General features: G+C 43.3%; 1 protein-coding gene and 1 long non-coding RNA gene across 5 annotated transcripts in view; one reads left to right on the top strand and one right to left on the bottom strand.

Moving 5' to 3' along the window:
- The window catches only part of LOC117761257, a 34352-nt gene that overhangs the window by 5593 nt on the left and 1669 nt on the right, over positions 1-27090 (bottom strand). The window contains exons 2-7 of the long non-coding RNA XR_004613812.1: positions 26503-26684; positions 25230-25361; positions 19613-19754; positions 18060-18242; positions 17571-17661; positions 16625-16702 (exon numbers count right to left, since the gene is read on the bottom strand). This is a non-coding gene — a long non-coding RNA (uncharacterized LOC117761257). The remainder of the gene's footprint in view (positions 1-16624; positions 16703-17570; positions 17662-18059; positions 18243-19612; positions 19755-25229; positions 25362-26502; positions 26685-27090) is intronic.
- Positions 628-27090, top strand: LOC117761254 (tensin-2-like). Of its 4 annotated transcripts, XM_034584959.1 has the most exons (27): positions 628-1411; positions 7662-7767; positions 7902-7939; positions 17176-17208; positions 17324-17373; positions 17508-17691; positions 17905-17955; positions 18085-18207; positions 18300-18364; positions 18540-18623; positions 18709-18821; positions 18910-18970; positions 19282-19357; positions 19633-19762; positions 20675-20740; positions 20856-20972; positions 21136-22542; positions 22654-22804; positions 22904-23739; positions 23841-23970; positions 24333-24427; positions 24651-24728; positions 24920-24997; positions 25213-25381; positions 25965-26033; positions 26345-26374; positions 26552-27090. In XM_034584959.1, the coding sequence occupies exons 1-27, from the start codon at positions 1286-1288 to the stop codon at positions 26694-26696; spliced, it is 4611 nt and encodes a 1536-aa protein (XP_034440850.1). In that variant the 5' UTR covers positions 628-1285; the 3' UTR covers positions 26697-27090. The 4 variants fall into 4 exon arrangements, with proteins under 4 accessions (XP_034440850.1, XP_034440851.1, XP_034440854.1 ...); XM_034584960.1 differs by lacking the exon at positions 26345-26374 and having other exon boundaries at positions 632-1411; XM_034584963.1 differs by lacking the exons at positions 628-1411; positions 7662-7767; positions 7902-7939 and adding an exon at positions 8980-9675.

The raw sequence follows: 27090 nt of genomic DNA, 5'->3' as shown, positions 1-27090 counted from the left end.
GCAGCGGCGGATTTGTCTCACTTTATTTAAACCAAAGGCTGCTTTGTATCGTCTAACTGGGGGCTAAAAACATGGCTTCAGAAAGAGCTTATTGTTGGGAGACCTTTCCCCTCACAACCCTAAAAAACCCTGCAGCTTAAAGCAGCATTTTGTCTGGTGAACCCAGTTTGAGGAAATACAGTTATGTGTCTCACAGAAAGAGAGAGAGAGAGAGAGAACTGTATAAAGGAATTTGACGAGGGGAGCGAGGATGGATTTAAGATTTAAGCACAGAGCCTATCATTGTTTTCATTTCAGCAGAGAGAGCAGCGTACAACTGAGGGAATAAAGACAGGACGTTAATGATGGTGTCATGTGTCCTATCAGTCACGGCTGTGGAGTTCATTACATCTGGGATTTTTACATCTGGGACAGATGTGGTGATATAAGAGATCCTGATTGACAAAAGAAAGTCTCAAGCTTGGGCCTATTTTCTCCAGTTGTTAACTTAAAAAAACAAAAAAACAAGATGAGGGGCGGGAGGAGACAGGAAAAGTGAGATCAAAACTATCAAGTCATTCTCATGTCAAGTCTAGAGTCTAGAGATTTTCAGTGAGTGAAAGAGGCTCTATCTGATTACTCCCCCGTGCGTAAGAGGAGAGTGAGAGGGGCTGAAGTGAAGCCAAGGGAGAGGGGAAGGGCCTGACATCAGCAAGCCAAAACAGCTGCCCCCTTCTCCCCCATGGAGAGACAGCAAGGGGAGACTGATGGAGCAGGAGAGAGAGGGGAAGACTGGAGGGTCTGTCAGTGCGGAGCAGGAGAGAGCGGCGTGCGAAACATTTGAGGGTCTGTAGAGGAGAGGAGGAAAGGAGGTATTGGCGAGGGTGAAAGAGGGGAGGTGGTGAGTGTGTGCTTGCATGCTTTCAGAGTGAGGGAAGCCAGGGAGCAAAGGGACAGGGGGAGAGTGTAAGAGGAGAGGGTGCGTGAGGAGGTGAGGGTCTGTGCTTGGTTTCACGTCTTGGTGGTGTGGTGTGTGGGGGGGGAAGGGGTTATCTGGAGTGGATTTCAAGGCAGGACGAGCTGTCAGATAGAAGGGCAGGGGGTGGTGGTGAGGAGTCACTGGGGGAAGAAGGGAACATGCTGGAGAAGACATTGACAACATAAGGGGGCCCTTCACGACGTGGACAGGGATCGGAGGAGAGGAGCGACCTTCTGGGGCGAAAAGCACTTGTCTGGAATCAGCGGATAAGAGCTGAGGAAATCAAGGATACAAGGTTGAGAAGAGAAATAGGTGTCCGCTGAAAGTATGGGGTGCATTCACAGCAGCCCGGGCACTGGCCAGATGAAGACACATGAGCTTGGTAGTGACACAGGAGGAATCCCTGTGACGGCAGAGCCTGAGGTACATCCTGAAATCCTCCATCTGGCTGAGGTGAGTGAATGCCTGCTCTCTGGTCTACTGTAAACATGCTGGTTAACACAGAGGTCATGTGCCGTCATCCATTATGGCTTTTACATCTTGGAGATAGAAGTTTGGCTTTGACTCCTGAACTTTGCAATTTCGTAGTGTTCATTTTTGTTGTGTTGTTGTCTGCAGCTGTACAATGACAATTCAGAATCTTCAAACTTGGACAATTTTGACCGCATCTATGCTCCAAGATGTTTTTGGACATATTTGACTCAGGAGGAGGAGCTGGACTTGAATTATTTGATGCGACACTCATCATATACGAGTCATAGAAGTCAACCAAAAGAATCCCCAAATTACCATATTAGATCCAAAGTGGTTCTGTCTCAAATATTTCCTCTGTGTTTTAGAACAGAAGCATCTCATGCTCGCATACCGAAGTCTGAGCGTGTTTTGTGGGTCCCTTTTACACCTGCACAGCGAGCATGGTTTGCATGTGCGGCTAATGTTTGCATATGAGCCAGTGTCAATATTCAGCAAGAAATATGTCATAAAAACAAAGCATGAGCAATGAGAGGGGTTGGAAAAAAACACATTCCCACCGCAGCGGCCGACTGTCTACTTGATAGCAGTTAATCATGTCCCTTTGGAGTCAAGGTTCAAGAGGAAGTGGTTTAAGTTACCGTCCGGTTTCGACCTGCCGTCGCCCTGTCTGCTGCCTCTATTTAGGAACATGCATGGATTTAGGAGCAAGCCGCATTGCTACACATGTAAAGCCCCTGGAGGACGTTTGTAGAGTCTAAAATAAAAAGCGTCTGAGGTTTAAGTCGTACGCACCAGAATGTGTGCATTCTCACATGCCGGACATGGACAAATCCCACATGGACATGCTGTATGTCAAAGTTATAAATCAAAGAGCAAAAGAACTCCAAAGGGTCATTTGTTCCATCTTGGTGGAACAAAAAACATTACACAGATCACATGGGGCTTCAAATCCCCTGAAGTCCTTATTGTTAGTGTGTGTATGTGCAAGTGTGTGTGTGTGTGTGTGTGTGTGTGTGTGTGTGTGTGTGTGTGTGTGTGTGTGTGTGCCAAACTATGACAGAATGGTCCCAACTGAAAGGGTGGACTCTGCAGTGAAGAGGAATGAAATGTGTCATACATGTGAACTGTCCAGGAGTTCTTCTTTCTATAGGTTGTTTATAATCTCTCTCTCTCTCTCTCTCTCTCTCTCTCTCTCTCTCTCTCTCTCTCTCTCTCTCTCTCTCTCTCTCACACACATACACACACAGACAGACACACGCACACACACTCATTCCCGCACCTATTTTCAGCATTTTCATGAGTGTTTGGAGGTGACAGTCTCTGCTTATGCAGGTTATAAATACCCTGCCAGAACTGGAACATACCCCTGGCCTGCCACCTGCTCCCGTCCCTTCCTAGCCAGATCATGTGTGAGGTTGTGTGCGTGTGTGTACGTGTGTGTGTGTGTCACAAAGAGCTTGAGTTTGTGACTCCTGCTCTCCAGCATGTCATCACTTGTGAGGTGTCATTGAAAAAAACAGACGAGGTGTGAACCCTGTGTTCATTTACAGTGTGTGTGTGTGTGTGTCTGTGTGTGTGTTGCAGCTGTATATTTTAACCATTTCAATGCATTAGCACAGTGAATACATTTCATTACATTTATGATTTGTGCATGTGCATGTATGTTTGGTGCATCACCATGGTAATGACACTGATAATCAGGATCATCTAACTGTAATTATATCACGTAGTTTTTCTAAATGCTCTGTATCAGTTTATACGAGTTGTTTTGGACTAACACCCTCAAACCGCCTCTGCTGCTGTTCTCAAAGTAATAAACAGCGCGTGCAGCCACAGTCATAAAGAACGCCATTATTCTTCTACACTGGTGTCCGACCCTCTCCTCATCTCCATGTGAGAAGAGCTGCGGGCTCTCTGCAGTGGTCAGAGATGCTTGGAGAATGACACAGACTTTGGCTGCAAAAAATCTGGGTAGGGTGGGGTTCCTGTAATACTGCAATGCAATGCTGCAACACTGCTGATAGTCACGGGAGCCTCTGGAGACCGAACGTCCGCTCAACCAAACTGCTGCTGAACGTACATGAACGCTGGCAGACACAAGCTCCTGATCACCTGAACCGTCTTCTACAAAGTCAAGAATCCTCAACAACAGATTCAAATGCTCACGTTTATCTAACGTCAAACTAATGCTGTCATTGTCGACATAAAAGTTTCTCATTGATAATATTTAGCTATTAAATTGCAGTGTAATATGTTTTGTGTTTTGCTGTTGTTTTCTCTCCCTCTGCTCCTCCACTGTTCACGGATCGACTCAGAGAGAAATGGAGGAAAAAGAACCACTGGAAAAAAAGTGTCAGTGCACCATTACCTTAAAAAAAAAACACACTGAGAGAATCATGAGTCATGTCATCTGTGTCGGTTTTAAATGTAATGACTCTCTTTCGTCTCATTTTTCATCATTTGACAGACAATTACCAAAAAATCTCCTTCACATTTAAGGGCTATTCACTAATGAAAACAGATTTTTTTTTTTGTAGAACACAAGAGATTCCCATCTTTTCATCACCTTTGAGCAATCACTATAGGAAAGAGAGTCCATGTTTATACAAGTGAAAACTTTCTCACACAAGTTTAAAGTGAAATGTGAATATAATAGGCAATATTATAATGACCACGTTTTCAAAGTTAAGGAAATTAAGTCGAAGAATCTAATTAGGTCTGTGTTTTCTTTAAGTAACGGTCCAGATATTTTAAGTAGAATCAGAAGAAATGTACATGAAACCACGAGGATCTGCATGTATAGTTTCTGACTATGTTAGTGAGTCTGAGCCTGAGCTGCACTGATACTACTTCACCACTGAGAGGTGCCCTTGACTCATTCTGCTTTCTCAAAAGATTTCAACTTCAAACTAACACACTGGCATTACAAGTTAAACAATGTCAGTGAGGACTGACTGTGGAAGTAATGAAATGTTTTTTTGTCCAAAATGAAAAGTTACATTTTCTGTCTGAGATGTTTGTCTCTTGAGAGAATTCACAGTATTTTCAGTATAGAGAGGGACTGCTCCATAAATGATGAGCCGTAAATGCAGAGGATGTGTTAGTGAGTTGCCATGTATTAAAGACATATTAGTGGGGATTTTATTTGACTGTGCAACAACATGGAAAAACAACTCAATATTAAATAGACACATGCCAAAAAACTGTGACTATACTTATGTTTTATGGTGGTTTTTTTAAACTCCAATCTACATTTATCATGGTTTGAATGTTCACATGTGTGGACATGTGGACTGGATGTTCTTCCCATGTGTCTGTGCGTTTGCTCCAGGTAGTTAGGCTTCCTCTCACAGTCTAAGACATGCTGCTTAGGTTAATTGGCCATTGATGTGAGTGTGAATGGTTGTTTGTCTCCGCATGTTGGCCTTGTCATGCGTTGGGGACCTGTTCATGTTGTACCTTAGCTCCACCTCCCCCCTACACTTTAAGGATAAATGGCATAGATAGATAATCGATGGATGAATGGATGCATGGATGGTTTATATAAATGGGATTTTAAACATCAACATCTCTCTCTCTCTCGCTCTCTCTCTCCTAACTCATTGCGTTACTTCATGCTGCTTTATTATTCTGGATGTAGAAGTGATTCTTTACAATGAGTGGGATCTAACTAACCTCTCAGTGTTGTTACTGTCCTGCAGGTGAACTCTGGTCAGGATTATAAAGGGACAGCGGCTCTGTAGGTCATTACATAAGTCAAATCGATGCCCCCTCCAAGACTTATGTAATAACATTTGAAATTTGAATGGTGAGGTGGGGTGATGATCCACTCCTCCCCTCGTTTGACCCCTTTTTGTCAGGTTCATCAATTCTCTCCCTAAATCCCTTCACACTCTCTCTCTCTCTCTCTCTCTCTCTCTCTCTCTCTCTCTCTCTCTCACACACAAACACACACACACATTCAACAAATGAAGTGGATGCCTCAGTTTATAGCAGCAGCCATTCATCATATCAGCAGAGGACATATGTCAATAGTCCAGTGGCTTGTTACTCTGCTGGTTTGATTATAAGATCAATAGCTACAGCATCATGGTAATGTCAGTCCAGGTCAGTGACCAAAATAAACAGTTTTTACACCTGAGGGGGGTTTTGTGGTTAGATGCGACATGAAAATTACAAAAAATAAACACACAACTTAACTCATTACAAACTGAACTATTTGAAACACCCTGCCGCACCCGAATATACAACGTCATACCCTAATTAAACTTTAAACATTAAATATATGAATATTCTTCATGTCTTAACAATCACAGTATGGTTCATGATATTATTCTCATTATTCTCTACCACCTTTGTAACCCTCTCTACAGTTACAAACAATCATGTGGGAATATTTTGTTGTCACTATTTTAAAGAACATGTTTGACATTTAGGTAAATATGTTAACTTGCTTACTTGCTAACTGTCCACAGTTATCAAACCAACATCTCACCAACATAAACCAAAATAAAACAGACTTAAGTTCTCTAACTCACCTGTAGCCTACACATTAATGTGCACATGAAACGCATAGACTGTACACTTTATAAAGATGGATGATAGGATATCTCCCCAAAAGTGAAGCCAGAAAATCTAAAAAAAGGCAAAAAGATATCATCTACAAGTACAACTGTAAGTGGATTAAACAAACATAAATAGAAATTGAATGTTAATGTTAATGGGAAGAACATTAACTGTTTTTAACAAAGCCAGTCAGAAATTCTGTTTTGTTGTGGGTTGTGAGGTGTAGTCGGAGCCAAGCCACCGCACTATGGTCACATTATGTAACCACGCTAAGCTCAAGGTAGGGCAACATAAAACATAATTATACATTATACATTTCCATTAATAAAGGATTTAGACTGCATACGCTCCACTTGATAGACAAGGCTGTTTCATAATACATCACGTTGAGTGTATGTTTTCTTCCACTCACAATTCAAGATGGAGAAATGAGAGTGATGTCAGAGAGTCAGTGAGTGTTTGGTTGTGAAAGTGTCTAAAAGGTGGTGAGCAGGCACCTTCACCTCTCAGAGTAACATTCAATGCTGCTCCTGTTTGGAAAAACTCAGGGATTGGAAAAAGCAAAAAAAGTGCCAGAGCTGAAAAAATGTTTTTTTAAGACCGGAAAAATGCATTAAGTTAGGGAAAGAAAACAGGAAAAAGAAACAGCAGTGTGAGCAGGTATGTTGTTCGTGGCGCTCCACAACTCTTCCATTGACTCACACACCCACACACACACACTCAGTCCAGACACCACCTCCCACTTGATGTTTCCACTCACCCTCTCTGCTGTAAAAGATGTAATGGTTGACTGCAGCTCTGAAGGCGTCACTTTGGGATAAGCATAACTTTATATAAACATTGTCCTATTTCTTTTCACCGGTTTCACTGGAGGAATTGAGTATTGGTTTATAAAAAGATGAATCCATGTGTGTGTGTGTGTGTGTGTCTAAAGTCAGAGTGCTTACTTTCCCATTATGAGACACAGAAACCGTTAACCGAGTAAGTCTGTGTGTTTCAAATTTACCTTTGGCTCTTTTCTTGCTTTGCCCACAAAAAGCTCATGTAGGATTTATGAACCATATTGCAGCCAGCCACCAGGTGGCGATCAAGTTACTTTGGCTAAATGTGTCCATGTTTATACACAATCTATGGATGTGACTGATTCCAAGTCCGTATATTCAGTGACTTGTGATCATGTGGGCTCGTAGCACTGAAAACTGATTATAATTTATGCTCTTGGCCGCACAGACTGAGACAGAATAAGGACAAGTTAAAAAAAAGATGATAAACAGGATGCCTTGAAACACAGCATGATATGACAGGTGTTTTTAGTGGAGGAAGCTGAAAGAACAGCAGGCGTAGGACACCAGTGATCACGATGGTGTGTCACTGAGCCAGAGTGTATCCACACAGACAGCAGCCATGCAGGGGACTGTGGACGTCCAGTGCTTTGTTTGGAACAATGCTGAGATCACATGCCTTAGAAAGCAACAAGAAAATGGCTAAAACAAAGAAAATATTGCATGCCATTTTAAAGACATGCAGAGACTGTTGGGTTTGATCTATCTAAAAGCCTTCTTCTGACTTCCTCTGGCAGTAGCATTCATTGTCTTCACCTCTTGAATACCTCTTATCATGCTGCGTGTGGATGATCGGATTTCACTCTCCTGTGTGTCTGCAGCTCGCCAAAGCTGGGAGCCATGACTTCACAGAGAAGAGCTTCAAGAGGAGACGTGTGTGTGATGTGTGCAAGCAGAACATCGACAACCCCGGGTCTTTCTGCAAGGGTGAGTTGGACATCTCAGTTGGGTCAGGTGGCAGACCCAGAGCACGAACAGCAAGCACCCATACACACCGTCGTAGACCTCAGCTCATCCTGATGTCAAATCAGATTTGTCCTCTCTCTCCCTCCTCTTTGCAGATTGCAAGGCTGCAGTTCACAAGACTTGTGAAGCAAAGGTAAGCGTTATATTCATGTCCCTCTGACCTGAGCAAACTGTGCTCCTGTGACAGAGGTTGTTGGGCTGCAATGTTAATGTGACGTGAGACCTAAGCGGAGTAAGCCATGTGCACTGACCTAGATGTCTGGTTGAAGAAGGCCTCCCCCCTGAACAACAACCAGCCATGTCACTATGAGTAATTCAGTCATGTGCTAACGTGGTATAGCAGGACCCCCCCAAGTGTCCTCAAGCACCCAGGTAGTCGATGTATGAAGAGCATTGTGTGTGAGGAGTATTCTAGCTCTCAGTCCTGAATACAACTGGCAGGGATTAGTGAGGACAATGTTTTGTAAGTGCAGGTTGGAAGGAATAGGTCAACATTTTGGGGACATTTTGATCTGATCGAAGATCAATCAGAATTGCGCTTGGTAGAGAGTATACCACCGCCGCTACCCAACAGTCCACCTAAATTCAATCAAGCTGCACCAAATCTCACACACATAGACATCAGTCCCCTAAATGTGCTTTTTTTCATGAAGATCCATGAATTATTTCTCAAGAAATTCACAAAAATGTAAAAAAAAACTGCCCCCTTAAAGGTATAGTTCACCCAAAAATGAAAATTCACTCATTATCTAGTCACCACTATTTAGATGGAGGGGGTCCATAAAACACTTTTGGAGTTTGAGAGGTAAACAGCGTTGCAGCCAAATCCAATACAATTGAAGTAAGTAAGTCGTGGTGAGTAGATGATGAGTGAATTTGAAATATAAATAAATTTGAAAAACAAATGATAAGCAAAATGATTTCATGACCCTAATGGGAAATTATGATAAAATTCAAGATTTCAAGGAGGGAAAAATTAAACACATTTCAGTAACTAAAAGCGTTAAATTAATTTAGCTCATATAGACATATTTCAAGTGCAGCTACAAAGGAGCTTAATTTTTTTAATTCACTGCATCATTGGCCAGGTGTTGTTGTCAGTCCCTGGGCAACAAAGAGAAATGATTCATATCACCATATTGCAGTAAAATTAAAAAATGTCATAAGTTTAAACTTGGGGTGAAGGAGGCAGAGATACAGTTTTCTCCACAGACAGTTGCCCTGATGGTTCAGACTGCGTGCATGTCAAAAGATTGGGTTTTAGTAAAGGTGCTTAATCTTTGTTGTTTTTGCACCAGGAGGGGACTCTCTGTCATTGCACTGTGCAATAGAGACGATCTCTCTCTCTCTCTGTCTCTCTCTGTCTCTCTCTGTCCACATCTGCTTATGTCAGAGCATTGGCAGCCTCCGCTCTCATGTGACCCTGCTCACAGTAGCTCAGCATCACACAACACTGACTGAGCTCTTGACCTTGCTGTAACTGCACTGTCCAACAGCAAAAAACACACACACTGCACACTTGCTCTGTGTCACGCAGAGGGACCCATTGCCTTTATTCTTTGGCTCTTCAGGTCAGATCCAATCCTGCAGGATTTATGAGGGGGGGGGGGGGGCTGGGTGTTCCTGCCTCCTCCTCTTCCGCTCACAAACACACACGCACACACCGTAATGGTGTATGATTGGGCCCTACCAGCTGCTGTGCCTTAGCAGCATGCATTAAAAGAGGATTATTATTTTTGTCATCCTCGTCCCCCCCGGGTCACCACAGCGATACGGCCAAAAACAACTCGCTGGCTGCAGAGGCCTTGGATTCGAGTGGACATTGTCACACGGGACGATGATCAATCTGCATAGGGGAAGTCTGAGCGGGTAAATATAGAAAATAACAAGAGTGCCGTAGATGCCTTCCAGTGGGTGATCAGCGGGAGGACACAAATAAGTGAGAAGCAGCTGGGAAGGCATACTGTGTTTATCTGTGTGCGTGTGTGCGTGTGTAATCAGTCCATTTCGGGGTATGTATAAATAATAATGGCTGCAAGGCTTCATGTCATGCTATTTATGTTTTTCTATGTGCTTCCTCAAATTTCAACATATTGCTTTCTTTCTTATTCCTCTTGTCATCATGTTCTTACCTTTAATCTCTGTATTGATATTGATGTTTTATAGTCACAGTTAAAATTCCTCCCTCCCTCTCCCACTTTTTTTCTTCTGTTCAAACATTCCTTTCATCAGTGTGTCTGCCATCTCCATAACAGTCACTACTAAAGTTCCAATTCGTTTTTTGCATCCCTTGTGCATCATCTCTCTATTCCTCTTGTCCTCTAAACACTATCTCTCCATCCAACGCTACCCCCGCTGCCACTTTTATTCTGCCTCTTGTCATCTCTCGCTCAGCCTCGGGCCACTGAAAAGGTCAGTGGACATCAGCGCCCTGTGACTGTGCAGGGCTGCCCGGTGTCTGCATGCGGGGTATTGATGTCTGTGCTGTGCTGCACATGTGCAAGGCAGAGTACTCTGGCTTTAACGTCTCTGTGCGTATGACACGGGCAGAGCGAGAGGGGAAAGTTATGTGCTGCATGCGCTGCCGGCTCAGTGTGTGTGTGTTATCATGAGAGAGGGAGGGAGGTAAAGTGAGTCGTGAGAGGGATCGAGCAGAGTTTGTAAGAAAGCGAGAGAGAGAGGGAGGTGGTGTGTGATAGTCAGCGAACAGGACTACTCAGAGGCAGAGGGACAGACTGAAGCTGCTTGTTCAGAGGTAAAAACACGCTCTGTGCTCTATTTATTTGGTTTACTTCATTCATATGTACTCAGCACGTCAGTTGTGACTTTTAATTTTCTTCTGACTTGCAATCTAAATTCCTTAAACCCCTTTCCACAGTGTTTGCTTCGATAACGCAGCATGTGATTGTGCAAATTATTCCATTAAAGCTGTAGCCAGGGTGCTCTTGATTTGCCCAGAAAAAGGATTTCATTGAGTGTGATGTGATTAAGGCAAGTGCAGAAAATGAAGTGCAGACTCCTGCTGTGACCTACAAAAAAATACACAGATTTTAATTTTTAATGACACAGAGTGAATTCGAAAGATTTACTTTTTAATGAGATAGTCGTCTCCAGGTCCAGGGCAGCAGATTATGGAAACTGTAGCCAACCAACAACCCAGTTCTATACCATACTATATACTGTACAACCCTGGAAACGTGACATTTTGTGGGGTTAGATTGAATGATGTGATGTCACAATGCAATTTCCTGCAGCATCTATTCACTGGGTCCGTTTCAAACGCTGTGTATACACCATCTGTGTTGTATGTTGTGCATATCATCTCTGTCCAAAAGGGCACCTGACAGAGACAAATGGCTGCACTGCAGACACACTCAGCTTTCCTATCATCATCATCTGATGGATGTTGATGTTGTGTAGTGAAGAACAGATGGTCACAGTTCATTGCTCATATACACCAGCTGTTCTGCTAATGTTTCATGCTGATTTATGAATTGATTATGATGCTATAAGGAGCATGTGCTTGTATGCTCACAAAAATGCGTATACTATATATTTATATATTAATGTTGTCAGTTTGTCCTGAAGTGCTAGTGAGGCTGGAACCTGCAGATAAACAAACTCTACTGCAAAGTTGCAAGACACTTTTTGCTAATATAAATTCAGCAATGCTGTCCAGAAGTTGTGAGGCTCTGTTTCTTCTCCTTTATCAGGTGCTCTGAGCAAGTCACGTTTTGCAACCTTCTCTGTTGTTTGTGTTGCTCCACGGGGAACATGTTGTCCTAGCTCCTTGCAGATCAATAGGAAGGTAAAAACAGAGTCAATAGAGAGATTAATACAGAAAAACACACTAGGATTGTGTTTGAAGTAGATGTGGACAGACAATCCCGTCAGCTGAACATCTGTGTAACTTGATTAAGGTGTTGACTCATTAGTGTCACATTGTTGTTTCCTTTTATAATCACTGCTGGCATGGTGCACTGTGTCCAGATAACTATCATGGTTGATTTAATTTATCTGCTTTATTGGCCTTTTTTCAGTAATGAAGTATTACAACGACAATGCACACACACACAGACACACATTGTCCTGCTGTTGTCGTGCTGCTGCAGTAAAGGCAGAAAGTGGATTTGTGAGATGACTGATGGACAAATATACAAAATGAGCCCTTGAGTGTTCTGAGAGACGTGTGGTCTAAAATAAGGAGCTTTATCAAAATAGCTCAGTGAAATCTCTGCTCTGTGTCACTGGTCAGCAGGCATGTTCAGCTGTTGACATCTCTCTCCCATCCAGCGCCCGCTCTCACTTTCTCTCTGCTTGCCTCTCCTCTTTCCTCTTCCTGTCTTCCCTTTTTCTTCTAAGCTCTGTCTGTCTCTGCTCCCCAGACAATTTGTCTGTTGCTTTTAGACCTTTGTCTGTGCTTCCTCTTGTTCCCCTTCTCTCCTTCTCTCCAGGCCAGTTACATAGCAACTTGCCCCAGCTCTGGGTGGCGCTTATCAAGGGCTTGTTTGTCATCAGACGTTGTTTATCCAAGGGGAGCAAATACTTGTATCTCACCGCAGGGATGATTATCCTGTCCGCAGGCACTGAGAGTCAAGTGAGGGAGAGGGTGTGAGGTAGTAGGAGAGGAGGAAGTGGAGGGGAGTGGCAGCAGTAGGGGGTAGGAGATGGTGAAACAAGGCTTCAAAGAGGAGGAGAGAAGTTTGTGAGGTAGAGCGATAATGACACAAGAAATGGAGGGAACTTCACTCTTTAATGTGAGTCCTCCAAAAATAATAACCGCTTCTAAATTTGCCCTCTGCTGCCCTGGTTAAAGTATTCAGCCTACGCAAAAAAAGTTACGAGTTTTATTTAGCTTTCAGTGGACTTCACTGCATCAGTGTCTTTTAATGAGACTATGGAACTTCGAATAAGCCACAGCTCTTTTTTTCCTTTCCAGGTTGAAATGGGAAAGCTTACTCACTTCTCCCTCTCCACAGCGTGACGTAGTGTCAGAATGAAAGTCAGTCCTTCTATGATGGCACACCGACTACGCCTGTGTCTCAAAGTCTCACATTTATATTCCGCTACCTCGTAACTGACTCAGCTGCTCCGGCAAAGCTCTGTGTTGGATTTCCTCTCCCTGGAATAGGAGTGATTCAATGATTCAAGATGTAGCAGTGAGAACGTTTGAGACCTGTGTCACAACTGATGTGTTGTGGAGGGGACTGACAGCCAGGAATCTCTCAAGGAAGATGTAGTCTAAAGGCTGAGAGCAGATTCATGTCAAATTTGATTGGTCGGATCAAATAAGAAGATTCCCTGTTCGTATCCCAGCTTGGTGCACACACACACTTTCTTTCTGTTGGCATCTTTGTGTGGTTTTCTCCAGCTTCCTCCCACAGACACTCAGATTGGGCTTGGGTTAATCGGAGATTTAAATTTGTAGGTGTGAATGTGACTGTCAGCTCCACGATGCCCTGTCAATCTGTCCAGTGTGCACCCCACCTCTCGCCTAATGTCAACTGGGATCAGCTCCAGTGCCCCCTGTGACCATCAAATAGATAATGGAAATAATCAGATCAGAAAAAAGTGCTAAATACCCAGTCCACTGCCCACACAAGTATAGATCTCAACTGCACGGCTCCAGAAGTAAAAAATCATTCATTATCTGAATAAAGATTTTGATTATCAGCCATAATTTCTTAACCATCCAATGTAGAATTACCACAGGCTACAAGATCGTGAAACAATGTTTTATGTAATGTCAAGGAGAAATACTACACTACCCACAATCCTCAGGTGTAATAGTGGAAATGTTTATCACAACCACGGAAATCATGTCAGCGTTACATTACGTTTACCACAGAACAATCATGATTTCTCTCTAATATGGCAATGGTTTATGGGATGTGTAGTTCCTTCACTCTTAAAGTAATGTACTGAATCTTGTACCTTTGCCTTTATTTCGTTTTTTTTAACATTAGCTTTGCCCTGATTTAAATGTTTTATGATCACGAGCTGGTCGGCCTGGATTCAGACTTTAAATAGTTTTTATACATATTCTCAGAAAAGCCAATAGAGAATATTTATGGGGAATTTACTCCTGGAACCAGAGCACTTCTCAAAGTAGGTGATCACTGTTACAGTCTATTCACTTGACCTTTTTCCAGTCTTTATGCTAAGCTAAGCTAACTGTCTGCTGGCAGTGGCTTCATATTCCTGCTTCAGGGACTGACTGAAGACTGGTTGTCTGGCCTGTTTTGCTTTCCCTTGTTCTTCTTGAAGCAGTTTATCATGTATCAAGCAACAGCTGTCTTCATGCAGAGCAAAGTCCAGTGGCTGCTTCTGCAGTTTCACATTTATTCCACAGACAAGGAACGAAAAGGAGGAATGACAAGTGCACTTGACGAACAAGGCGAGCCCAACCACTGAACACACCAGGCATCCAGTCCACTTGCAGTCACTCACGCAGTCACTCACGCAGTCACTCACGCAGTCACTCACTCAGTCAGTCAGTCAGTCAGTCACTCACTCAGTCAGTCAGTCAGTCAGTCCCTGGGGGCGGGATCGAGCGCTGTCACTGGCACCTCAGTAAATGCAAGCTGATGAACAAGACAAACTGAACCAGATGGCTGCTTTCCCAGTGGCTCCAGCGTACACACCGCATGTATTAATGAAGAGCCTGAGGCTGGCAGGAGCTACCCAAAACACGTGTATACACCCTGCATGTGTGTGTGTGTTTGTATGTGTAAACCCAGGTTGACCAGCGCTGACATCCTGTTGCAAATTGCTTCCTGTTGACTCTACCGTCCTCCTCCTCTGCCTTTATGCTGCATGTCGTTGCTCTCTGCCTCTAGGTTCAGCCCTGCTCTTCTTTTGTGTGCATGTTTGTGTTAATACGCGGGTTCACGTGTTGCATCTGTCTCCTACTGTTCCTTCCTGGAGTCGACCACTTTATCCACTTCACTGTTATTAAAGCTATTAAGAGATGAGTTCTCCCCTGGGGCTTGATCGCCATTTCATTTCCTACTGTAGGCTTTATTACACGTTTATGATGCGTCCTTGTACACTAACACAGGAAAGTAGAGATTAGCAGCGTGTGGTACAGCATGTGAAGAGAGATGATCGACTCAGAAGTTGTTCAGAGACCACTCATGATTCAAAAAGTCCTTGACCAATAATCAACTAGTGAGGCATGTTGGTGATGAATATTGGCCACATCATTCCGTCAGTTCAGCTGCAGCATATTTTGCTGTGTTGTAACCAATTACAGCCTGTCCTTTTCCCTGCACTCCTCCTTTAACTCATTCCTCTGTAGATCACATGTCTATTTATGTCCCTTTACTGTGGCCCCCTCTCTCCATTTCATGTATCACTGACTCTGTGTGTCCTATAACAAAGAAAGCTTTGGTTTCATGCCATAGAAAACACATTACAAAGCTTTTTGGACTATTTTTTAATAAAAGAAATCAAATGTTATGGTTCAGATGTCATTGTGTCTAGTTTTTGGTAATACACAGCACTAAAACAAGTGCTAAACTCAAATACCTCTGACAAAGCCCAAAAGTCGCCTTTAATCAAGCTGCACACACGAATATAAATATATATACAGCTCCCTAAAATGTGCCTGATTTTATTGATCTAGATCTATGAATTATTTCCTGGGAAATCGCGCAATGTTAAAGACAGTGATAAAAAAGTCTTGATCCGCACCGATTCTTTTCTAACCCATAACACCTTTCCAGAGTTTCATGGTAATCTGTCAAGACATTTTTGTGTGATCTTGCTTACAAATAAACAAACCAACCAACAAACAAACGGACAGGGGTGGAGACATGACCTCCTCGCTGGAGATGTGAAGATATGAACCGAAGATGCATGATACGTCTTGTTCTGTTTCTCTAGAGAAAGAAATGGTTTGTATTAAGCAGCATGGTATTAAAATTAATGAATTATTGGTTGACTCAGTTTTGTCCTAATGGTAATGTTGGCATGATTACGTTCTGTACCCACTGAACACAGTCAAAAACAAATCAACCTCGACTGTCAGAGGAAATCAAACAACCCCAAAATTAAATTCCGCTGGAGCTGGAACTGAAACACTGGAGAATCACTTGTAATGAGTATGAGCTGCATTTAAGTTTATTTTTATTCTATTTTGATAGTTACTCTGAGTGTCAGAGCAGGGACAGTTTACAAAGTAGTGCTTTAATCTAATACAAGATCTGAATGGAAGAAGGTATACAATCTGTCTCGTCTTTAACACAGTGCATAACTACCTGACTGCTGTTGTTGTCCTGGGGGCTTATCAGTCGTAGATCATTGTGATTGTCAGGCATTTGACTTGTTAACCTGTTGTCTGACACCTGGCAGCACTGTCCAGCACTCAGAGGGCAGCTCAGCTGTCAGTCATCCTCGTGGGATGGTTCAAAGGTCAAAGGTTGACAAGGTGTCACCTGCCAAGGTTTACAGTCAGCGCACATATACATGTAGCTGTGCCATAATACTGAATGTTTGAAACCATTTCTTGGCTCATTTCCTTCAGTTTTTTTGTTATAGTAGTGGTTTATAAGCGTGATGTTTTCATCATAAATTACTAACTTTACCTTGTGACACCATCAAATGACCACGAAAAGTAACACATGCCCCGACTGACATATCACTTTCTCCCCACACATCACTTCAGCTCTATTATCCTCATGATAAACAATCCAGAGCAGAGGAAGCCACAGAAACCCGATCAGGTCTATTTGTAGCATAATGGCTGTAGTCTGTTTGCATGACCTCTCTCTCTCTCTCTCTTTACGTGTGTTTGTGGTTTTGGCTGTTGGCTCACCAGCAGAGTAGAAGAACTGCACGCCACATGTCGAGTCGTCCTCCAGTAAACTTGATCAATCTCTCCCAACTCACTCTTCTTTACGAGACAAAGAAAGAGAAAACACAATCAATCATTTTTATTGAGTATCTCACTTTATTCTGAAGACTTCTGCTTTTTCTAATGTCTGGTCAACACATTTCACACCAGCTGGTTGTTCCACAGTGTGTGAAGGGAGAATTTTGTGTGTGTGTGTGTGTGTGTGTGTGTGTGTGTGTGTGTGCGTGTCTGAAATAATGTGACATGTGGAATGAGAATCAGCGCTGACAGCCCCAGCTGCAGGAGGAGAGTAGGAACAGATCTCACCATCCTCTCCATCAGCTCTTCATCCCTCCCTCCATCCCTCCATTTCTTAATTTGCGCTGCTGGAGCAGCACCAAGAGCATTAAACCAAACACATGACCTGGCGTGTGTTGGTTCATTCCCAGTGTGTGTTTGTGTGCCTGTATGTGTGTGCATAGGTTTGTGTGGCTGCTGGACAAACTAACCATATTCTCCTGTCTTCCTTTAAGGTGTCTCCCACCTGCACCTCAACATCAGATCTGGTAAGTTTGTACATGCACTTGTTAGAAAGTAGTTTAAATTAATGGTAATTTATAAAGTGATCAATAAAGTGATCAATAACTGCAGCATAGTTACTCTTTTACGTTTGTTTCTCAGAGAGGTTCCACTAAATCTACATCCCAGAAGAAAAGAGGCTCCTTACCGAGGTAAGACAAATCAACAAGACAAAAGAAAATTATATTTATAGTAAAATCCACATTATGGACACAGAGCTTGTCAATCTTTATCTCCTCATGGATGTTTTGGCTGCACTGAAAGCACGGCTTCTCTCAATGTCCAGGAGTAAAAGTGTGGAGCAAGTGATGGAGCATGTGATGGAGCGCCACTACGACTTTGACCTCACCTACATCACAGAGAGGATCATCTCCGTCTTCTTCCTGCCAGACCTGGAGGAACAGCGCTACCGCAGGAACCTCCAGGAAGTGGCCTCTATGCTGAAATCCAAGCACCAAGACAAGTTTCTGGTCAGTAATCAAACTGAAGTGGTTGCAATTTGTATCGTAAAAGGATGAAATTTAGTAATGGCTGCAATGGAAACAAGACCTATGTAAACATATTCAAACCCTCAATATTGTAATGTATTTAAGAGTTTTTAAGGGCAAAAATTCTGATTATTACATTTGAGACTTTTTATGTGTGATATCTTCTGAAATCTGTCATATCTCTGCCTTTTTCAGCTACTGAATTTATCAGAGAAGAGACATGACATCACCAGACTAAACCAAAAGGTACATATTTTGACATCTGTATGAAAAGATAACATGTAACTGAGACACTAATGAGATGCATAAACTATGAGATCACTTTGTATTGACAAGTTTAACAAACTCACTGTATTTTCCTCTGCTTCTTCATAGGTGCAGGACTATGGCTGGCCTGATCTCCACGCCCCACCCTTGGACAGGATCTGTGCCGTCTGTAAGGCAATGGAGACTTGGCTGACCTCTGACCCCAGTAACGTAGTGGTCCTCCACTGCAAGGTTTATACAGCCTGAGTCCACATCAACTTAGTTTGCTGTTAAAGTGGAGGAAAAAAACAACATCATAGTTACCCTGATCTGTGTTCTGACAGGGAAACAAAGGGAAGACGGGGGTGATCGTGTCTGCCTACATGCACTACAGCAAGATATCCGCTGGGTAATCTCTATTATTACTAATATGATAAGACACGTGTAAAAATCAATTATCCATGATCCTATCAATACTCCTGCCATGAAAGATGCAGGAGCAATCCCTACCTCGTACATTGCATCTTTTTTTTTTACACAAATCTGTATAAGATTCATTAATACATGTGTGTTTGTGCCCACAGAGCGGACCAGGCTCTCACCACACTGGCCATGAGGAAGTTCTGTGAAGACAAAGTGTCCTCCTCGCTACAGCCCTCTCAGAACAGGTCGGACATATTTCCTCCTCCTCCATACACCACTTCTTGCGAAGCTGCTGTCATCACATTGTTTCTTCACCTCATGTATTTTCAGGTACATCTACTACTTTAGCGGCCTGCTGTCAGGCACCATCAAAATGAACAGCAGTGCTCTGTTCCTCCACCAGATCATCATTCCCTCGTTACCAAACTTCCAGACTAGAGGAGGTCAGTGTTATACGAACTAAGGCTTGTGTGAACAGAAAGTGTTTAACAATGTCAAAGGCAAAAAAAACTAATCTTAATGTCTTTGCAGGTTTCTTTCCCTTCCTGAAGATCTATCAGTCTCTACAGCTGGTCTACACCTCAGGCGTCTAGTAAGTACATGGTCAGTTGTCGGGTTGTACCCCTGGGTTTTTGGTTCATGTCCCGCGGGCAGAAGTCTTTCCCTCCCTCTGTCCCTTTGACAGATGTTGTCTATACAGGCCGGTGTCTGTGTTTAGGTGTAGGCTGGCCTGTGCTTACGTTAAAGTGAATGTTGTTTGCCAGCATTTTACTCGACTGAGACATGTTTTTGACTGGATTTATATATGGTTCTGTGGCTGTGTTTTTTACACTGTGTGTGTGTGTGTGTGTGTGTGTGTGTGTGTGTGTGTGTGTGTGTGTGTGTGTGTGTGTGTGTGTCCAGTGATCCTCAGAGCTCCAGGGCGAGGAAGCTGTGTGTGACTATGGAGCCTGCACTGTTATTAAAGGGGGACATTATGGTGAGAAAAAAAGCTTCTTGTGAACTGTTTGTCTCTAATTAGAAATCTTACTTTGATTCTAATCTTAGGTATATACGCACATCCTATACACTGCAGTACATCTGCTGCTATTACCTAATACCTGCTTATTGCAGTCAGTTTTACATACATTTCTTTGTCCGGTCTGTAATACACTTTTATAACTTTATAACATGCTTGATTATTTTCAAAGATGATGATGTAATATTTGATCACACTTATAGCTCTGTTACTCACACATGCCTCCTTTTCTGCAGGTGAAGTGCTATCACCGGCGGAGTCAAGCAGCAGAGAGGGAGGTGGTCTTCAGAGTCCAGTTTCACACCTGCACCGTGCACGGAGCCCAGCTGTGGTTTGGCAAGACTGAACTGGACGTGGCCTGCACAGGTATAAAATAGAGGATGGTTTGAAAATGCAGGGACTAAGAAGTCAGTTTCAGTTTTGGAAAGACATGAAGGAATCACAGAAGGGATTAGAGAGAAAACTATAGTCATAAACTAGAATGGCACAATTCCTGGTTCTTCACCTTTGTCCAGATCTGCACCAAAGATTATCAACATAAAAGGGCCTGGTAAAAGCATACCGCCCTACAAAACCCCATCCGCTAGATCCAGATGTTTATTTAGATAGGCACCGAATTCCACAAACTCATAGACATCAGTCCCCTAAATATGGCCAATTTTCCCATCAAGATCCATGAATTATTCTCTGGGAAATCAGTGAACATGTCAAAAGAGGCAAAGTTAAATAAAGTGATAAAAATGTTTGGATCCATCCCTTATTTAATTCCCTTAACATGTTCTTCCTTGGCCCATTTCCCCTTCTTCCACCAAGTTTTGTGGAAATGGGTTGAGTAGCTATGAAAATATGGCCTCTACAGGTAACTATAGCACTATATCATTGAAGTAGAATACATTGTACTGCAGTGAAATCTAAACATCGTAATGTACAAATGGAAATCTGTATATTTCTACTGTTAAGATATCAATACAATTCAAGAGCCACTTAAATCCACTGTGGTGCCTTTTGAGACAAACAGCAAATGACTGTCACATCACATGAGACAAATTCTTGAACCCGGCTCAGTAAGCAGCAGCCTCCTGACAGTTGCTCTAAGTGCTCCGTGCTGTCAATGTATAAATGATATTACCCACACTCATGCATGAAAGTAAAAATAAATCTTGGCTGGTGCGTTTCTTTGAAGCGCCGTGCTCTGTTTACTTTAGTCATGTTCTGTCTTATCATTGTATCACTCTCTCCAGTCTGGATATTTTAGTCTGCCTGTATATCCGTTTATAGATGACAGGTTCCCTCCCGATGCCACAGTCGAGTTTATCTTCTCTAATGGGCCAGAAAAAATGAAAGGTGAATTTTATCATTTTATTTCTCTCACACTGCATCTTGTGGTGCATTTTAAATTCCTAATCCCTCTCTTTATTTTATCTTCATGTGTGTCACATCATAACGTCTGTTTTTCAAGGTCGAGAATGCCGTCAGAATGATGCCTCTATCAAAGTGGACTATAAGACCTCAGACCCTGTGGTCAGATGGGATTCTTATGAGAACTTCAACCTGCATCACCAAGACAGCATGGAGAGTAAGACACACACACACACACATATGCACACACACTATGACCTCTAACCTTAACCATAGTAACAGCTTGCCTGACCCTTAACCTAAACCACAGGTGTATGTAAGCTGCGCATTAAGAAGGAAAAGTCAAACATTTTCTCACACTCCCTTCTCCTTTCTACCAGATATCTGTCATACGAGGGGCCCTCTGGACGGCAGTCTGTACGCACAGGTGAGGAAGAGACGTGGGCCCGGTTCGACTGCTTCACCAGCGTCTACCAACGGTGGCCTCACCAGCAGCCCAACAGTGAAGCCCCAAACTCCCAGCCAGCCCCAGCCTCCCAGCTACACCAGTAACTCCAGTCGCTCTTCACCACCCACTGATCATCTGCAAGATGCCTCTCCATCCACAAACAGCCCTGAAAGAGAAAACACTGACTGTGCGTCGAAGAGTGGACATGGGGAAGACAGAGCAAGAGAGAAAACACGAGGGAAAGAAAAGGATAGGGAGACGGCTATTTTAGATGACGGAGACCTTGTAAGTTCTGGAGGTTTGAGGCGAGAGCACTCATGTTGTGGTCGTGGAAAAGCAAAGTGTGGCGATGTGGGGTGGGAAAGGGAGAGAGGGCCCTGCCTTTCTAATGGTCATTGTCTCGGCCATTGCAACAGCATTAAGACTCATCCAAAGAGTCAAACGCTGCCTGCTTTACCAACCAAATCTGTGTCCCCTCCCCCAAATTCAGCTCATATGGAACTCTGCCATCGCCACAGTGCCCATCTGTTACCAGACTTACCATGGGAACATCCACCACCACCTCCGCCCCCACCCCTGCCCTGTCTCCACAGGCCCTACTACCCTTATTCTCCCCCTGACCACACACACCCACATAGCAACTCCCTCCCTCCCAGCAACAGACTCTGCAATGCGGAGGAGTGTCACTTCTTCCATTATTCCAAACACAGCCCGTCTACTCATCTGTCCCATCAGTCACTGCCCTCCAGCCCTTACAGGGAAATGTTCTTCAGCTCTCCAACACCGTCCTCTGGTTGCCTCTGTCGAGAGTGCTCCAGCAGGCGAGAGCACCAGTCAGACTCAGTCAGAACATTCCACCCGTTTCACCTAGACCAAATACAGACCCCGCACTGGTCCCAAGGAGCAGGGGTACAACAAACAAGAGAGGTGCCTACGCTGTGGGAAAACGAAAATCCATGGGAGCTGGTGAGAGATTCCGAGTTTTGGCAGTGCAAATCAGCCACCCCTGTGTTCCGAGTCTGCCACTCCACTTTGGATCAGGGTCCAAACCAGGAGCAGCCGAGATTTGGCCACGCACCTCACCAGACCTACCACGGTCCCCAGTCTCTGGTGGACGTGCGGGATGGAGCCAGCAGTGGGTACCACACCCCTCCACCACCCCGCCACTCCTGCCCCTGCTCTCATCAATCATCCCCAGCTGAGAGCCACGAGAGCCGGGGTTACGTCTCGGGATACCACTCTGGATCGGCCTCGCCTCTACCTGCTAACAGCCCATCTCCTGGGAGAGGCAGGCTGCCTGAGATGCCGTCCAAATCCAGAGAACAGCAGCGTGCTGAAGGTGAATGAGGGATACAGTGAGAATTGCTTTTTTAACTTCTTACTTCACAAATTTTTCTGATTGTTTTGTTATAAATGATACAATCATCTTCCTTCATCTCACTTCTCAAAGTGGAAAAGGCAAAAACTGATGCAGAGGATGACGTATCCCAGGATTCAGAGGGTAAATCAGACTCTAATGGCCCATCAAGCACTCCCGGACTGGACTCTGATCATGACTACACAATAATTGGTAGCAGCAGCCCCACACACACTGAAGACAGGTGGGTTATACTTCCTTTTTTTGATTCCTACTCATACTAAAATTGACATTTATCCATATATGTGGATAATTATCTCATTTTCTCATATTTTGTCCCCAGTGTAACAGCTGACAGCCCTCCTCAAAGCCAAGAAACCCCCGCACAGCAAGAACCCAACACAAATATTAACAAAACTAGCACAACACCAACAGAAACACAAACTTCCAGCATATCTATAATCTCATCACAACCATCAATTGAGCAGATAGCAAGTTCTGATGGTGCAGCCAAGATCACAGGAAGCACCCAGGGATCTAACAAGCCACATACTTCAAGTTACACTGCTGTCATCATCACTCCGGTCGAAATGCAACTCAATGGTGCTGCTCTTCCCAGCGATACTCCATCCGATAGTGTAGCTGTGAACCCGTCTGCCAGTCTCAGTTCTAGCCCCTCCACCACTTCCCCAAATTCTCTTATTGGCTCCCCAGAGCTGCAGTCTTCTCCCCAGCACTCCCCATTGGCGACAGACACGGGCCATAGACTGACTCCAGACAGAGACAGCTCAGCTGAAAACAAACCTCCGTCACCTGTTCCTGACGGTTATAACACACCCACATTTCCCTTAGCGTCCTATTACTACCCAATACTGAATGTCCCCCATGTCCCGTACACGGGGTACACTGCAGTCACTATCCCCGCCATCCAGCCACCACTCCCGGAGAAGAAACGCCTCTCCTCCTCCGCAGGATCCCTGAACGCACACAACTCTCTTCTGAGAGTCTCCTCAGCTCCTTCCCCAACACACCATGTGAGTTTCTCCTCCGCTGTGGGACAGCAGAGACGAGGGTCTGCACAGTGTAGTTACAAGGACGATGCAGACATCAGGGTTAATGCTAAATTTGTCCAGGATAGTTCCAAGTACTGGTACAAACCAGGCATCTCCAGAGACCAAGGTGAGGATTGTTGAGAAAATTAATGTATGTATTTATCATTGCCAAGTAATCCAGTCTTCTGTAATTACTGGAGAGTTAATAATCTGTCCTCTCTACCATAGCTATAGCTGTGTTGAAGGACAAGGAACCAGGAACCTTTCTTATCAGAGACAGTAACTCCTTCCAGGGGGCGTACGGTCTGGCCCTCAAAGTGGCCACCCCCCCTCCTAATGCCAACATCACTGGTATGAATGTATTGTTAATACTACAAAGGCACTCGGTAAAAGGCTCATACCTTGCTTACCTTGTTTATTTGCCTCCTATTTAAGTCATAGTTACCCAAATGTATTTTATCAGTCATATTCATTATTCTCATGCATTCAAACAGCAAATGTTAATGATGGATCAAACCTTTTCATGTACGTCTGTTCTATTCTGTTCATGCATGAAAGGAAAAACAAAAGCAGTGACAATATGGTTTATGTTGTCACTGGCTTCTATTGCAAACATAATCATGCATCCTAAAGACATGTTCTCTGCTGCAAGACAGTCAGCCTTATTTTTTCATCATCACTGCCTCTCTCCTCTCTCCTCTCTCCTCTCTCCTCTCACCCAGGGGATCCTCTGGAACAGCTGGTGAGACATTTCCTCATCGAGACTGGGCCACGAGGAGTGAAGATCAAGGGCTGTCAGAACGAGTCCTACTTCGGTCAGTTATGTGGTAGACTCTAACTGCCATAATGCGTTTCACATATTTAGTTCTGTATGAGATACTGACACTGAGAGCTTTAACCAGTAAGAACTACAAAAAGTTACGTCCTTCCCTGACCCTTATTTTCTATTCTTTACCTATTTCTACTCTGTACTATATACATGCATACAAAATATATATTTTTTAACCTATTTTCTCTCTTTGACTTCTTCTTTTGCAGGAAGTTTATCTGCCATGGTGTACCAGCATTCAATTACACCCATCTCTCTACCCTGTGCCCTCCGCATCCCAGAAAAAGGTCCAATCAGCCTCATTTATACATTGTTTTTACAATCAAAATCAAATATCAGTCTTTTCAGCTACATTTACTACGAGAGAACATATAAATGACTTCTCTTCAAAGCCTAGTAGGTTGTTACAGCAGCTGCAGTCTGGATCCTCAATAATTGAGACAGTGCTGTTATCTAACCGGAGACTCTGATGTTTCAGATCTGGTCGGGGAACTTCAAGAGACACAGAGTGCAACAAACACCAGCACAGCAGCCAACCTCCTCAAACAAGGAGCAGGTATTACATGAGCTTGTTTAGTTTTTGGTGATTCTGTTGTTGGATGAACTTCAACAGATGCTGAATCACATGTTGAGCAGTGGTTGCAGTTCTTTCATTTGACCAGCAGAGACCGCTGAGGCCTCATATTTATGTAGCACCGACCAATAATACCACACACTGTACTGTATGTTTATGTGACTTATATAAGTTTTCTCATCTGCTTGTTAACCCAGGCTGCAACGTGCTTTACCTGAACTCAGTGGAAACCGAATCACTGACTGGGCCGGAGGCAGTTTCCAAGGCAACCAAGTGCACTTTGGCTCTGAGTCTGCGTCCAGTGGCGACGGTGGTCCACTTTAAAGTGTCCTCTCAGGGGATCACTCTGACAGACAGCAAAAGAAGGTGCACCTCAGACACAACAGCCTTGCTTGGTAGTGGGGCTGGGCGATATGGTTAAAAATGATATCAAGATAAAAATTTTCATAAATAATATTTCCATCTATCATTAAAGGTGTATATTATCTACATATTGTCTGTAATTTTATCTAATTTAATTTTCCATTTGAATCAATTTTTTTATAGTTTCACGTATAATCTTGTCTTCCTTGTTCTGACTATCTGCTGCTGTAACGAGTGAATTTCCCCATCATAGGATCAATAAAGCTCATCTTCTCTTGGCTTATCTTATCTTATAAGCATTATATCCTATATATATTAAACTTTTTTCATATTGCAATCGATGAAATTATATTGATATTGTTTTATTACCCCATCCTACTTGTTAGCCAGTATCTATCACACATTTAATTCAGTTAAATAGTTTGTTATTGGTTAATCTATTTAAAAAGTGGTATTTGTTATTGCATCAAGTTTCTGGTGCATGACACAGTGTGTGCATCAGTTTGACAGAAAACCTTTCAGATAGTGTTCATAAAACTAAACCCAAAGACAGATGAGCTATAGTGTTTGTTATTGTTGTTTGCAGACTGTTCTTCAGGAGACACTACCCAATCAACACTGTCACTTTCAGCAGCCTTGACCCCCAAGACAAGAGGTAAAAAACAAACCCTTTTGATTTGAATAAAAAACAAACCTGTGCTTGAACATGTTGCTGCTGATTATCTTCACCAAAGCAAGTAATAAACGTGTGGTTTCTGCTGCTGCAGCATTCATCTTGTATTGGCTTATATTTTATGAATATAAGTTCCCTCTGTTATCTGCTCGTCTGTTTTCTTTTACTCTGAGAAGTGAATGCGTATGAGAAGTGCCAGTTGTTGCTTAGTTTGACAAAACAGTCTCCTTGTCCTTGTTATTCATGTCTTCCTGCATTTTGTCTCTGTGTCTCGTTGGGTGCCCGTGCTTCAGGTGGACTAATTCTGATAGCACATCAAGCAAGTAAGTGCTTGTGTCTCTGTGTGTTCTTCTTGGTTGTGTGATATCAGCTATAAATTGTGCTACTTTGCATGGCGATTACTCACAACAATGTGATGTTTTACTCTGGGGTTTCTCTCAGTGTCAAATACCTTTTATTCTCCAGTCGTTTGACTTCTCTTGTCTGGTTTCTCTCTGCAGGATGTTCGGCTTTGTGGCCAGGCGGACGGGCAGTTCCACGGAAAACGTCTGTCACCTGTTTGCAGAGATGGACCCTGAGCAGCCAGCAGTCGCCATCGTCAACTTTATCAACAAAGTCATGCTGGGACCGCAGCTGCGGAGATGAGAGAGTAGAAGAATCTGACAAGCTGGACTAGTGGGGATGTGGGAGAGATCCTAAAGAGATTATATATGCCAGTCTACAGAGGAATCGTTTGATAAGCCAAAGCCAAAATGTTGTAATATTTGCCAAATGAGATTCAAACACCTGAAATTTGTTTTCATGTTACAAACTGTTTATATGATGTACAACAAACTGCACGACAATCCATTTGCCACAATGTCCTTACTGTTTAAGTTTCTCTACATCAACATTCAAAGCTTGAGAAGATTGGGCACATTAGAAGGAGAGGGCCATGTTTTAAGTGAAAAGTGGGGCAATTTTGCTCCTCATGCAGGGTGAGAAAGGTAAAGAAAGTGATTAAATGAAAGATGTTGTGTAAAAAACTTGAAAATAAAAA

Source organism: Hippoglossus hippoglossus, chromosome 5 (assembly GCF_009819705.1).
Source record: "Hippoglossus hippoglossus isolate fHipHip1 chromosome 5, fHipHip1.pri, whole genome shotgun sequence".
Taxonomy (NCBI): Eukaryota; Metazoa; Chordata; class Actinopteri; order Pleuronectiformes; family Pleuronectidae; genus Hippoglossus; species Hippoglossus hippoglossus.
Note: the sequence above shows the minus strand (reverse complement) of the source record. Positions and strands in the feature narration are given on the sequence as shown.